A 14,857-nucleotide genomic window follows, 5' to 3' on the forward strand; every position below is an offset into this window, starting at 1 on the left:
TGCATCCATCCCACTTGCTAGAAGCAAAGTGCAAAGGAAAGGGACTCAGTCCTGGGCAAGTGAGATGCAGGGAGATGGACCTACACGCACAGACCTTTCACATTGCTGACAAGGCCGGCACTGTCGTCTACCGGAGACAAACTGAATGTGTCAGATTGAATTCCAGGCTGCGAAAGCCCGGTTCCCTGTGCCCTGGGAATGCGGCGTGCCACGGGCTGGCCTTCATGTGTCACTTCCCTGGAAAAGCATCTGCTACCCCATCACATCGCTGAGTGCTAAACGGCTCGCTGACACCTGCCAGCCTGGGAGGGCGGCTGAAGGATCTGTCGTTTCTAACAGTCTTCCTGGAGGAGGGAAACCCAACCCAGAGCAAGATCCTTCTGGTCTCCCCACAGGCACCGAGATTCTCCATCGTCCCCGCGGCAGCCCCATCTGCACATCCCTGCCCTGCAGAACGTGGACGCACACCCCTCGCCCCTTCCCAGAGCCCCTCCGGCCTGCACGGGCACAGGGTGGCTGAAGACGGGGGCGTGGGGGGCCTCAGCGAGAAGGTCAGAAGAGCCCTGACCTCGCAAGGGCCACGTTTCGATGGCGCATGTCAGAGCGGTCACTGCAGGACTCGCGCCCCACATGCCATCACAAGTCCCTTGCCTTTCAGCTGCACCACACTGTAGATGCACGACCTGGGATCTGCCCAATGTCACACCCAGGACCTCACCGAGAGCAGAGCTGGGGTCTGCGCAAGTCCAGTGGGAGAAGCAACGGGCCAGATACTGCCCCCAGCTACCTGAGCTAAGTATGGGGAAGTCCCCAAAAGGCGAGAGCCAGCCTGATCCACTGAGTAGACCGGGAAGAGAAGGAACCCCAGGCAGGACACTGATCCCTGAGGGGGCCTGCAAGACTGTCGGTGCCAGTGCCCCGAGGCAGGGGCTGTGCATTGCACGATAGCAATACCACCCTTCCCAGCTGCACGGGAGCCGGAGGGTCTCAAACAGCAGCAAAAAATCAATGAGTCCTTATACTGTATGCATGCCCAAGAGTTTTCAAAGAGCTGGATAAGGAGCTCTCTGGACTGTTAATGCTGATGTTCAGCAAGTCTGGGAAAGCTGGAAATGCTCCAGAGCACCAAATGGGAGCCCACAGCGTGCCACTATTAACAAAGGCAAAAGGGATGACCTGGTAATTACGTGCTTGTCGGGCAGCCACAAACCCTGAGCAAGATAATGCAGCAGCTGAGCTGGGACTCGATCAAGAAAGAATGAAAAGAGAAGAATACAACTGATGCTATTCAACGCCGCCCTATGGAAAATAGATCTCGTCGAGCGAAGCGCTCGGGGGCCCTGGCGGGCGGGCGGCTGAACGAGTGCCCAGCGCGCGGCTGCTGTGGTCCCGGGGGTCCCCACAGCGCAGCACTGAGCCGGGGCGGGGGGCTGCATTTCCTCTGTGCCAGGTGCTGGGGTAAGGCCCAGGGGACACATTTCCAGGAGGTGGCTGGCACAGCCCCTGGCACAGACCTCACTTCCAGCCTTAGGTTAGCTTCAGCCCAGGCACGTGTCCCTTCCCGCTCTGCGGCTCGCACAGAACAAGCGATGCCAACACCACGTGGCCACCGTCAGGGAAGCGACAGATGGGATGTTCAGGCAGTGCCCGATACCCTCGCGGCCTCCACCGCCAGCCCCTGCCCCGAGCACTGACCCCCTTCCAGACCAGTGCGCGGGGGGGAACACGAGCGCAGAAGCGCGGGCGCCTCCCCGCGGTGACGGGACAGATGAAGACGTCCCACCCCGCTGCCCAGCGCTGGAGCCTCTGCGGGGAGATGCCTCGCCCGGGGTAACGTTTACAGCAAACCCGCAAACCTCCTTCGCCAAGAGCCCAGGACAGGAAATGGGCCCCACGCCCTTTGCTCGCAGATCTCCTCCTCCCCTCCTCCATGCTGGACGTCATTCCTCTGCACGGGCACCGCACGTGCCCTGTCCCTCCCCTGCTCCCAGCACGGCACGGGCACAGACACGCATCGCCAGGTGCCCATCTGGTCCCCGAGGCGTCTGCACTAGAGCCCAGGTCCAGCGCGGTGCCTGCCTGGCAGCACTGCACACCCGGACGCTAGAGGTGATGGGGACGTGACCCTGGCAGGCCTCTCAATGTCAACTATTTCCCTCCCCTTTCACTCTCAGGAAATTCATGCTGGCTCTGGCTCCGGCTCTGCCTGCTCCACCCGCCTGCGCCTGCGCCTGGGCTCCTTCACAACACGAGACGAGCCGGTCTGGGCAGACACCAGCTCCCTGGCCCCGGGGTGTCACCGGGCCAGCTGACAGGTGCCCCAAGCCCCCCAGGGCTTCCTTGTGCTGCAGTAACCGAGGTCTCACCCATGAGGACAGACCCCGTCATCCACCGTCCCCTGAGCCTTTGCAGGGGTGGGGGAATCACACCTCAAAGGAGCAGCAATGCCAGACACAAGGTACTTTCACGTGGGGGGACTTGCTCCTCCGGAGACCAGCTGTCCTTTCGAGGGGAGGCACGCAGCCCGGTCCCGGGCCTGGCTGGGTTTTAAGGGAGCAGAGCCAGCTGACGGGAAGCCCTGCCACAGCCGGGGCCAGGGTCCCATCTCGCCCAGTCAAACCTCTTGTTCTTCCCAGACGGGAACGCGAACGCGAGACCAGAGCCGATCCGTGCCCTGCAAACAGGCCACGTGGAGCTGTGCGAGGGTCTGACCCGTGGAGGTGCTCAGAGCGCTAGCCCTTCCCTGGCCGGGCAAGTGCTCATCCTCTGCTCACAGGTATTTGGGGGAGCAGGCACCAGAGATGATGGACAGAGCTGTTCACACAGCTGATCTCTGGTTGCTCCTCGGACACGACGCACCCACGTGCCCCTGGCCACAGGAGAGCCCAGTAAACGCCCCAGCTCCAGGCATTGCGCAGCGGTGGGCAGGCAGGCCCAGGGTGAGCAGCTCTGGCTGCAGCGTGCTCCAGCCGAGGCTTGTCCTCTGGAGCTGCCCAAGGAGCCGTCAGCAGCAGCTACACTTGTAAGCATTGTGATGCCCCCAGCACGAGCTGTCGGATGGGAACAAGGCCAGGACGCTGCCACCCTGGCCCAGACCTGGCAGCAGGGTCCTGGGGCTCACGAGCTCCATATCCCACCCACAGGTCCCCGCTCACAGGCTGTGAGGGACTCTTTTTCCCCTGCACAATCTGTGACCGTCTGGGATCCTTTACCCTCTGCCAGGCCAGCTCTCCACCTCTTCCTCTGGCTGCTCACCCGCTGCAGCTCTGCTCAGGGGATCTTCCCCATGAGAAATGCTGTTGGGAGCGAGGGCTGATTAGCTACAGGTGTCCCCAGAGAGGTGATGAATAAACACAGCAAGCAAGCAAGCAGGCACGTGCCTTCTGCACCACCTCACAGTATCTTAGCAGCATTCCTGCCTCCCGAAGCGCTTTTGAAGCTTACTCTTCACTTGTTAACACTTCCCAGCCCACGGGCAGGCAGCTGGGACGCATCACCACTTACAAAACGCAGCCGCTTCTGCTCTGCAGGCCGCAGCTGTTTCGCACAGTGGTGACACCCTACAACACACCCAGAACGAGCCTTGCCACCGACGCTTGCTGCCTTGATTCCAGTTTTATGAGCAGGCCGGGCCGGGCCGAGCAGAGGGACTGCTAACTTCACCGAACAACGTGCTGCCTGTGGCAGAAAGCCACCTTGGTTTCTCCCCAAAATCTCTGCCCTGTGACAATGTGATAATATCTCTGTGCTGCGACCATTTGAGTGGGGGGGGCCCAGCAGAGACCACACCCTCAGCCTGTCTCTTTAGGTAACCTGAGCTGGCTGCATTCCTGAGCGAGGCGGGAACCTGCTCCCTCTGCCTACCTGACTGGCATCACTTACCGGGGTGAGGGGTTTCTACCTGGTGGGATGGAGTCTGCCCGGCAACTAGTGATGTATTTCAAATGGGTTGGCCGACAGCCAACCGGAGCGGGCCTCCACGGGCCCAGGTGTATGAGGTCACAGGGGCTATGTAAGTTAGGACTGCCCGGAGGGCGGTCTCTTCGGCCATGCGGTGAGGCTGGAGGCATGGTGGGGGGAGTTCAGAGAAGCTGTACCATCTAAAAGTAGCTTCTCCCCCAAAAACTCATGAACCAGGAACAGCCGGAGGCTGGAACGGATCTCACCAGCCTCTGGACGAAGCGTGCGAGTAAGCTACTCGAGATCTGATAGATATCGAGCTGGCAGTAACTCAGATGCGTGATCGAAAGGCTGCCTCAGCCAGACTGTTTGCTCTTTAGGAGTTCTAAGATATTGCTCAATCTTGTACCCTGTTTTCACCCTACCCCTGTACTCAATAAAGTCCTCCTTTGTGACTGGTGTGGGAGACTTATTGAGGGGTGGGTCTAAATTATGCCTAAGAGACCCCTTAGGTCTGCGGACTAAGGGAGACTATACCTATTTGCCCCCGGACTTGGGGAAGTGCCCCAAGTGCCTGTACTGGGTCGAGTAACCGTGGGACTTTAGGCCTGTGTGACCCCAAGGACACAGGGCCGCGAGACAGTCCATTCTTGGGGTGGTGGCGGCACGTTACCCCCAGACTAGCGAGTGTGCTCCGGGAGGGGGGTCGGCCGGACATAAGGCGCCCTAGGGAGGCATTCGGAGCCTGGAAGGTGGTCGGGCGCAGGGAGGTGGGTGGCTCGACGCAGGAGCGCCCCCTACTGGCCCGCCACACTGCCAGTCATGGAGAGGACACCTCATCCATCTCACAGGGGGCAATGGGAGTTACTCCTTACACCTCTATGCCAGCAGTGAAACCCCAAGGGGAGCCTCCTGGCTCACCCTCAGCTTTTCCTTTCGAATCAGCAGTTTGCCGTACAGGGAGAGGGGCTGCAGGTCGCACTGGAGTGAGCAAACGCCCTGAGCTGCAGAAGTCCTCTCCTCCGCGGCTCCCCGCTGCAAACGAGGGCTGCCAGCCTGCTTCAGCAGCCCCCGTGCCCGCAGAAGATCCACCTACAACTTAGCCTGTCACATCAGATCCGCTCTGCGGTGGCAGGCACGGCTTCAGCACTGGAGCCGACTGTAGCAAGAGCACAATTACACCGTTTGAAAATACTGAAATGAAGCTGCGTGAGCCAGTAAATGGAGCCAATATACTCATCCGAGGAGAAACAGGGCTGGAGGAGCTGCCTGGGTAAGTGCAGGAGACTGACTCACTGTAGCTGTGGTGAACTGTCATTAGTCCACGCGTCTCCGCATTAAGTCACTGAGCAGGTACCGAAGGGCTGCAGCAAGCTCTGGAGCGATCCTGCTGCCCCCTGCCCCGGATTTGGAGGGAAGGGGAGTGCTAGGCTTTGCAAACAATTACAGCCCTTTCCCCCTGGTTTCCTCTGCGCCCGGGGATGTGTGACCTGCTCCTGCTCAGCCGGCGTGGGCTCAGGGCACCCCACTGCTCCTCTGATACTAGGCAAACCAGCCGTGCCAGCAGCTGGCTGCTGCCTTCCCCTGGGCCTGCCCCATCCCCTCAGCTGCCCCCGTCTCCCAAGGCCCCTTTGGGCCGTCAGGGTCAAGGCAGCGGCTGAAGTGCGTCTGGGAGCTGCCCCGGGGCCATTGCAGCTCCTGTGCAGGGAGAGGTCAGGGCGGCCCGCGCCAGGTGCTGCACAGATGGGGCAGGCCGGGCACAGTGCGGCTGCAGCAGTCGCTGCCCGCGGTGTGGGGCAGACGGGGAGAGGCGCAGCCCAAGCACTGCCTCCAGCAGGCACAGCGCAGCCGGGACACGTCACGTGTCACACGGGATCAGGCCTGGCACAGGCAAGCTCAGCCCCGTGCGGGTGAGGGACGCTGCAGCTGGAGACCCGGGAGCCCCAACACCGGATCCGCTTGTCCCCTGCCAGCATCAGCGCAGCCCCCCGCTCCGCTCCCATGCGCACCTTGGGCATCGCTCCTGCCTCGCGGAGTCAGGATGCGAGACGCCTGGGCTGTTTTGGACAGGGCTGGTCCTGCCACAGGCAGGGGCTGGACTAGATGCGACCGGGGCAGGATCCTGCCCTGACATTTTGTTCCAGCAACTCCTGACCCCGGTTGTCTCTCCGGGAGCCTCCAGCAGCCCCAGATCCCAGACGGAGCCTCGGGCGGCCTGAGCCGAACCAGCCTCTGCACAGCCGGCGCCCGCCTGGCTGCAGTCGCGTGCCCCCGGCTCACCCGACGTGGGCGCAGCTGGGCCCAGGGCTCCGGCCCGTTGGTGTCCGTGGGAGCGATGTCTGCATCGAAAGGGGAAGCCAAGCGCGGAGAGCAGGTGGAGCCTGGGAGCGTGCAGCAGTTACTACATCCCGCGGGACTCAAAGGGGCTGGTGTGGTGACCTGCAAGCGGATCCGTGCGCCGGGCGCTTTGCCCAGAGCACTTAGCACGGCTCACAGCTCCGCCCTGACTAGCGACACCCGCTACCAGCCGGCTCCGTCTGTGCCCGGTTTGGATGGGAATCCAAACCCAGCTTCTACACAGGTCCGTGTTGCTTCACCAGCCATCCCCCACCCCAACCGCTGTCATCCAAAATACGCAGAGATGCGGAGAACATACGGGGAGAACAGGCACAAGCGTGCTCGTTCTCGCAGGGCGCACCGTCCATTTATCTGCAGAGCCGGGCACTGGACTCTTCCCATTGCGAGGAAACGATTCATTGAAGAGAAGGGTAGCGGGGAGGAGGAGGAGGGGGCGAGCCAGGCAGGCGCAGGCATTAGGCACTCGGAGGTTCCCGAGTGTTAGAGCCATAGATCTCGATGATGCACGAGCGTCCTGCCAAATGACTTCCCCATCCTGTGGAAAGGCAAAGATTAGACATTTATTCCACGTGGATGTGCAGACTGCTAATGAGTGGTGTATTCAAGCCGGGGTTTTTGACAGCGGCTTCACTTGACTAGCAAATAAATCCCAACTCCTTTCAAGCACAGAGAATACAAAAGCGGTGGAACGCCTCTGGAGACAGGGCCGCGTGAGCGAGGGGTCGGACTCTGGAGGAGCGCCGTCACTGAAGGCACTGGATGATTGCGTATAAAAGCGCTTAATGTGCCCATCTCTCGGTGCCAATGCCTCGCTGCTCCCCGCCACCTCACAGGGCCAAGAGCCTCACAAAGGCCCTTCCCTTCAGCACGGCAAAACACCTCGGCACGGCCTCCCTGTCGGCACGCACAAGCAAGAGGGGGGGACACGCAGTTACTGCCTTATTGCTGCCCTATCTTTAGTACCTACCCACGAGTCCTTTGGGAGCTGAGCTCCCATCCACACACAGTATTAATAAGGGGCCTTATTAGAGCGCCGCACGGTGTAAAAACCTCCCTGGCTTCTGGCTCTTGACTGAATTCCAGCTAATCCTATTCAGGGTAACGAGGCAGGCAGATACCGCGAAAACAATAGCTCCTTGTGAGTCAGTCGCTGATCTCAGCAAGCGCACGGATGAGCAACACCGCCTTGGCGCACGGACACTTTCGGCAGCACCCATCACGTCTCTCCCGCTTCCCCGGTATCATCTGCATCCAGCGAGCCGGCCCGGCCATCCTGCGAGTGGAGTTTCGCTCGCGCGCCGCGATACAACGGCTCGTCTCTAATGCTGCTCGATGCGCTAATCATTGGTTACACTTGCAATAGACGTTGGTTATTTGGAAGGCTCATTCATTACCTTAATGTTCCCAGTCTCACCAGGGATGCATCTGATCATCCGCTCATCTTCTGTTTCCTTCTTGTCTGTGCTAATGAGGCGTGGAGGCGCGGCGCGGCTACATGATGAGCGCTACAGCTGTTCTGCACAGGAGTCTCTGCAGCCCGGACTCCCGGTCCTCCCTGTGGCATTGTGCCCTCGCACGGCCAGGCACAGGGGAGTCCTCCTCCGCCGCGTCCAGGAGCAGCGATTGCTCCCTCGGGGCCGTCCGGAGCACAGTGGACAGGACCACACCACAGCACACCTCTCTCCTACTGACCGATGCAGTCTCATGAGACATAAGCCAGAGCAGGGCTTGTCCACGCTGCATCGCTAGCCTGATGGGGGTGCCGTGCCAGGCAATGCCCACGTCCCGTGCCCAGCCCAGGCGGGTATGTCCTGCCACCCTGGCTTGGGCGCTCTCCCTCCTGCCGCGTGCTGCACCAGACATCCTGAGCCTCGCTCCAAGCCACGGCCGACCCCGCTGCTGCAGTCTGGTCACGCCAGCCGCGTCGCAGGGGCCTGTGAGCCGGACCCTGAACTTTGCTTTAAATTGCTGTTGCCACTCAGAACACGCGCCTTTGCACTGCGGACCCCCAGGACCTGCAAACCTCCCGCTGACATCGGTGGAGCCTGCCCTTCACCGCAGCTCACGAGACACGACCCAACTGTCCCCCAGAGCACGCAGCCTGCCCAGCCCTGCCCGCTCCGCGGCAGCGGCCAGTCTCGGGAACCAATTCTGCCCTCATCTTCTCCCTCCCGCCTGCCCCGCACCCTCTGCTCCAGCTCCCTGCACCTGCTGCTGCCGGAGGGCGAGCGACCCTGCCAGCCCAGGGCAGGGCAGGGCAGGGCAGGGCAGGGCAGGCGCGCTGGTCGTGCCAGCCTCGCGCCAGGAGAGGGTTATCAGAGAATGAGCGCGGCCAAGTCCAGGCCCCTCGTGTCGCTGTTGCAGTTTCGCAGAGAGCAAAGGCACCTCGTGGAGATGGGCCACAGCCCCACGGACCTCCCACCGGAGCCCCCACGGTGGCCCAGCCAGGGGCTGCCCCGCAGATTGGGGTGCGGGTCTTGCGCACACACCCGTCTGTGATGCCAGCACGTGGAGCGCGCCTGCACCCGAGCGTGGCCCTGCAGGCCTGCCTGAGCAGAAACGTGCGCGCTCTGCAGCACCGCGACAATTGCTCATTCAGACGGCGTGCAGCCAGCGCTGCTCCTCTTCATGCATTATTCAGCGTGTGGTGGCTTGAAGCAGGCACAGCAGAGCTCTGGACACAGCCTCCTGCGCGCGGCGGGGTCCTGCGAGCGCTCGCTCACTTCGTGCTGCCAGTGCGGAGAGGAGCCGCGCGGGGCACAGGGCTGACACCTTGCTCGGTGCCCTGTGGCAGGAGGGCGGAGGGGCTGCGCCAGGCAGAGGGGAAGGGGCCCAGGGGCAGGCAAGCTGCCTGCTTGTGTTGGACCAGGGCTGTCTGCAAACACCTCGCAGGAGCCACGGAGGAGCGGAGCCCCGGATGAGCAAGCTGCAAAACCAAGCATCCCTCCAGTTCACGTGCAACGTGCTGCTCCTTGCACAGTGCTGGCCAGGGACCCAGCACATTGGGTGTGCAAATGCACAACTGATCACGGCACCGTCAGCTGCTCAGGCGCCTCCACAGCCCTTTGCACCGAGACCCCGCTGGCCCTTTCCATGTTTTGGGGACAGGGGAGTGTCCTGAGGCTCCGGCAGGTGAGGGAGACACCTGGGCCAGGGGTACTCCCAGCAAAGCAAGGGGGAGAGGGCCCAGGACAGCCCAGGGACTGCCCTGCCGTGCTGTCCTGCGAGGTCTGCTACACGTGACTGTCTGAGCACAGTCCTCCCCACTTCCCTCACAGCCCAGGCCCACACCGGCCGCCCCCAGCCCGCTGGCCCTCATCCTCCTTCGGGAGAAGGAGAGACAGGAACCGCTTTGCCCGGGGCCGGGATGTTGTACGGTTGCGCTTTGCGCGGGTCCTTGGGCCCACCCTGTTCAACATCTTCATCAGTGATTTGGACGAGGGGGTGCAAAGCACCCTGTTCAAGTTTGCTGATGACACTAAGATGTGGGGGGACGTGGGCACAATTGAGGGGAGCAACAGGCTACAGTTGGACCTAGACAGGTTACAAGGATGGGCGGAGGAGAACAGGATGGGGTTTAACACAGACAAGTGTAAGGTGATGCACCTGGGGAGGAACAATAGGCACCACACATACAGGCTGGGGAACTCCCCTCTTGTCAGCACGGAGGTGGAAAAGGATCTGGGAGTCATTATTGACTCCAAGATGAACATGAGTCGGCAATGTGGGGAGGCGGCTAGGAAGGCCAACTGCACCTTGTCGTGCATCCACAGATGCATCTCGAGCAGGTCCAAGGAGGTGATCCTCCCCCTCTATGCGGCACTGGTCAGGCCGCAGCTGGAGTACTGCGTCCAGTTCTGGGCGCCGCACTTTAAGAGGGATGTGGACAGCATCGAGAGGGTCCAGAGGAGGGCCACTCGTATGATCAAGGGACAGCAGGGTAGGTCCTATGAGGAAAGGTTGCGGGACCTGAACCTGTTCAGCCTTCAAAAGAGAAGGCTGAGGGGGGATCTTGTGGCCTGTTATAAACTGGTTAGGGGGGATCAGCAGGCGCTGGGGGAGTCTCTGTTCCCCCGAGCGCCGCAAGGAGTGACCAGGAACAATGGTCACAAGCTGGCGGAGGGAAGGTTTAAGTTGGACATCAGGAGGCGCTACTTCACGGTCAGGGCGGCTAGGGTCTGGAACCAGCTTCCAGGTGAGGTGGTGCAGGCTCCCACCCTGGGGGTTTTTAAGAGGAGGTTGGATGACCACCTTACTGGGGTCGTTTGACCCCAGTGCTCTTCCTGCCATGGCAGGGGGTCGGACTAGATGATCTGCTCAGGTCCCTTCCGATCCTAGAAACTATGAAACTATATCGTCAGGTCTGCAGCACCATCTCAATCCAGGGGCAGGCACACGCCACACACGCGTCCCACACATCCCGCAGCCCCGTCTAACCCCGCGGGCAGGTCCCGAGCAGCCGAAGCACCCGAGGGCTGACACGGGGCAGCGGTGCCTTCCCCAGCTCAGGGTTGGGCTTGATTAACGGAGACACGAGCAATGTGCAGGTCAGCTCCGGGCCTGCAGCCATCTCGCCAAGCCGCACTGCACTGCGGCTCCCCGCTCCCGAAGCGCTCAGCCTGCACCCGAGGCCTCTCACTCCAGAGAGCCCTCCTGGCCCCCTTACGCCGGGGTGGGACATGGAGCCACGTCCCAGGGGTCAGCAGGATGTGGCCACTCCCAGGGGACCTGCCCACAAGCCGCGTCTGGGAGCCCCAGCCCGGGGGGAGCCGGGCTCCGAGCAAGACTGCGGGAAAGGTGCTTTCCATCAGCCTGTCCGGGCTCTCCCCTCTCCTGGGTGTCAGAAATGTCTCAAACGCAGCAGCAGTAATAACAGAAATTAAGCTCGGCCTTGTTGTTTGCATCCGAAGATGAGAAGATTAAGAACTTCATTAAGGCCAAGTGCTAGTACCCAGGGCTAGGTCTGCCTGAGACCTGATGCATATTTATGAAGCCAATTAGGACTGCCCTTCCCTGCAACAAGCCCGGCTCAGTAGCATTAGCAGTGTGTGCTGGGGTCTCACCGTTTCCTGGCTTTTAGCAATAACTACAATAGCGCAGAGGTGTTTGCAAACCTTCAAGACAGTGATGCCATTATAATGATTAATGTGCAGCTTTACATAGAAATAATGAGCCCGCGCTCCAGGACTGTAGCAACGGCTGCTCTCCTCGGCTGCCAGTCCAGGAGGAAGGATGTAGGAGCGAGGGTGGGAGATAAAGCGCAAAGGCACTGATCCCAGAGGATAGACGTGTGCCCCAGCAGCCCGTGCACGAAGGGCTTCGTCACACACAGGGCTTGTTTCGCAAATTCCTTAACTCTGCATTCAAGCGGGTTTGTTTAAACTCTCACTTATCAGGACCATTTTGTCAGGAAAAGCCTTTCAACCCGCTGGAAAACTGCATTCACGCAGCTTCAAAGCCAGCTAGCCAGGCCACTGCGGAGAGGGGCAGGACTCGGGCTCCGAAGCAACCTCATCAGCTCCTTCCTCGCACAGTGCGCAAGGAGTAGCTCGAGGAACCCAGCTGTGGGCACAGGGAAATCAAACCATGCCATTAAAGTGGGAAAAACAAGCTGTGTTACAGCCGTGTCTGCAGCACAAGGCTGGCTTCAGGCCTCAAGCAGGGAACTACTCCTGAGCAGTGATTTGAGGTTTGGAAACATGAAAACAGCAAAACAGCGAACATTTGAATGCCTGGGGCCTCCGGTGCACTAGAAAGGTTGAACAAGTGATGAGCAGGGAAGATTTGAACTGCACCCAGTGGGACCAAGCCACTTCCCCAGAGCACGTGGGACATGTGCTGGCTGCGGCCAAGAGACGCGTGCCACCCGCCCGAAGCGATGGGTGCGACGGTGGGGGTCAGAAACACCCCTGCGAGCGTCACCATCGGGCAGGGGAGCAGCAACGCGACGCGACTGGGGTTAGCGCTCGTCACCCTCCAGGGCACGTGTCTGAAGCTTGCAGCCCGCCACGGAGCAAGGACACCACCACGAGCACGACAGCCACGGAGGCGAGGACGCAACGCTGAAGACAAACATGCCTCGAGCAGCCCAGCATCTCTGGCGTCAGTCCAGCTCTGTCGCCAACAGCCGGGCCCCAGGGGCACGGGATGGGGACAGCTAGAGACCTGCCGCAGAGGAGCCCCCACGGCATGACCCGGGGCTGTCACCCACGCGGGGCACCGGGAGCGGTCCCCTCAACACGCAGCACGGTCCTGCAGGGAAGCCGACCCACCCCCCGGCGCCGGGTCGAGCCCCCCCGCGCTGCCCGTGCACACGCAACGCCCAACACCCGACCGCACCTCCCTCCGCCTTGCCACGGCTGCGCATACTCACGGCGGTCGCGTACTGAATGTCCTTCCAGACGGAGGTCTCCCGGGAGAGGTCGGAGGCCTCAAACAGGTTCTCCAGGATCACCTCCCCGATCATGTCGTGCCGGGAGAACCGGTCAAAGTCGAAGACGCTGAGGTGCAGCTTCCTGCCGGGCAGCTCCTCGTAGGGCACGGGGAAGTGGAAGGACTCGTCGAAGGTGGGGTTCAGCGTCTTCCTGTGCACCCGCGTCTGGAACTTGCGCTTCCTGTCGGGCAGCAGGTAGATCTTGACGTAGGGGTCCGAGCTGCCGCAGAAATCCTTGGCCGGCAGGTCGAAGGCCTTGAGGATCCGCACAATCAGCGTCTCGTTCTCGTAGTCGTATTTGAGCGCGAAGTTTATTTTCCCGCAGGTCTTCTCCGCCTCCTTCTTGGGGTCCTCCGAGTCCACAGATTTCTGCTTGTAGAGCTCGGGCTTGATCCGGCCGATGCTGGTCGGCTGCTCGGCCGCAGGCGGCAGGTCCATGCCATAGTCCACGCTGGACACGTGCATCTGCCGCGGCAGGTGCCTCTTGAAGGAGATGTGCCTGCAGAGGAGCAGAAGAGAGGAGAGCTTCGCCTCTCCTGCTCCCTCCCCGGAGCTGACCCGGGCCCGCCCGGGCACAGGGGAAGGGGCTCTGGGCAGCTGGGGGACAGGTCTCTTCCCAGGGAACTCGGTGGCCATGGGGACTGGCGCCCGGCCCCTCCACCTGAGCCCAGGCCTTGGCGCCCCCCACATGGCCCTACAAGCCCCCCCGTGCAGAGGGGGCCGACGCGCCTGGAACGACCTTCCAGACCCTCCGACAAGCCCGTGCTGGGGGGCTGCGGGAGGCGGCCGCAGGGCGGGGAGGCGGCACGGCCAGCTGGCCCTGGCTCTGCCGTATGCAGCCGGCTGTCCCATGTCTGGGGACTGCAAAGCCCACGCAAAGAGCGGGGCTGCTGGTGGGCTGCGGTCTGAGGAAGCAACAGGGGCATCTTGCCTTTACTTGGACATCTCGCACGCCATCCTGCAGACCCTGCGCCCAGCGTGGGCGCTGGCAGCAGCCCCATGCCGGCACAATACCACAGGCAGCAGGGCCTCTCCTCTAGTGCCAGAGCCGAGGGGCGTTTCCTGACCAAGCGTGACACTGTGTGTGGGGCTTTCCTTCGCTCCTCTGGGGGCAAATTAGCTGGCTGCAAGCACCTGCCCACCTGCCCCCACCCCTCAGGGCTCCCAGCGCCGGCAGGACGGAGAACCTCCTTGCTCAGACACGTGGCAAGGGGTGGCGGCCGTCTCTCGCTCACATCCCCAGGGTCAAGCGGGTCCCCAGCTCTGGGGAAGGGGATGAACGTGGAGCTGAGGCCCTCGCGCTGCCTCTGGGCTAATGCGGAAGCATTGATCGGGGCCCTGAAATCCAGCTCGTGCGGAGCCGACCCGTCAGTCCCATTATCCAATTAGCCCTGCTTTGAGCCACAGAAGCAAGCGCGAGCGCCGTGGGGCCTAATCCCATCTGACAAGGCACCGACCCTGTGCCCGCCTGGCGCAGCCGCGCCCCGCAGAAGTGGCCACCAGCATATTGGCAGCTTGACACAATGGGGTCAAGTCACAGTAACAGGGTTTGAGTCCGGCCGCACCATCAAGGGCCCAGCGTGCGATTGCCTTAATGCAGCAGCTGGCCCATCTCGCGCCCACGATCCCAGTCTGGCCGCCCCCGCTCAGACCGCGGCGCTTTTGGGGTCCGGGCCCAGTAGCGGGAGGCAGCAACAAAGCCGCTAAGCCCGGGCCAGCAGAGACCCAGGCCGGCTGCTTCTGGGGGCAGCTCTGCGGCTGCGCAGGCGCTCGGGGCAGGGCCTGGCTCCTTGCCGCCCAGAGCCAGGCTGCGCCGCGGGCCCAGAGGGACTCGCACGTGGGACGGAAACCTGCCGCTGGTGCCACCGCCCACGTGCCAGGACGGCGGCTCCACCGCTAGCTCCCGCCTGGCATGCCCGTCAGCCTGGGGCCGGGCAGCACACACCTGGGAGCTCGAGCTCAGTGGCCCTGGACGGGCACTTCCATGTCCTGCTTGCGGCTGCCTGCTCCAGGCCGGGCGTCCTGCCAATGGGGGGGGACAAGGCCCCTCTCTTCCCGCCAGCCCCAGGGCGCCCAGGAGGTGCTGCGTTGCCCACGGGCCCGGCGCCCCTCAGGTGCCGTGTCTCCCCCAGCGCGGGCACCGGCCGGCAGCCTCCACGACGCCGG

The 14,857-nt window shown here is 62.2% G+C and overlaps 1 protein-coding gene across 1 annotated transcript in view; it reads right to left on the bottom strand.

Moving 5' to 3' along the window:
• The window catches only part of SYT6 (synaptotagmin 6), a gene marked incomplete at its 5' end in the record, with an annotated part of 34,184 nt that overhangs the window by 18,559 nt on the left and 768 nt on the right, over window positions 1-14,857 (bottom strand). Inside the window, one exon of the mRNA XM_019513756.1 lies at window positions 12,632-13,190. Within this exon, the coding sequence (XP_019369301.1) occupies window positions 12,632-13,190 (559 nt within the window). The remainder of the gene's footprint in view (window positions 1-12,631; window positions 13,191-14,857) is intronic.

This window comes from Gavialis gangeticus, unplaced genomic scaffold, assembly GCF_001723915.1.
Source record: "Gavialis gangeticus isolate Ggan-Ray unplaced genomic scaffold, GavGan_comp1, whole genome shotgun sequence".
Classification (NCBI taxonomy): domain Eukaryota; kingdom Metazoa; phylum Chordata; order Crocodylia; family Gavialidae; genus Gavialis; species Gavialis gangeticus.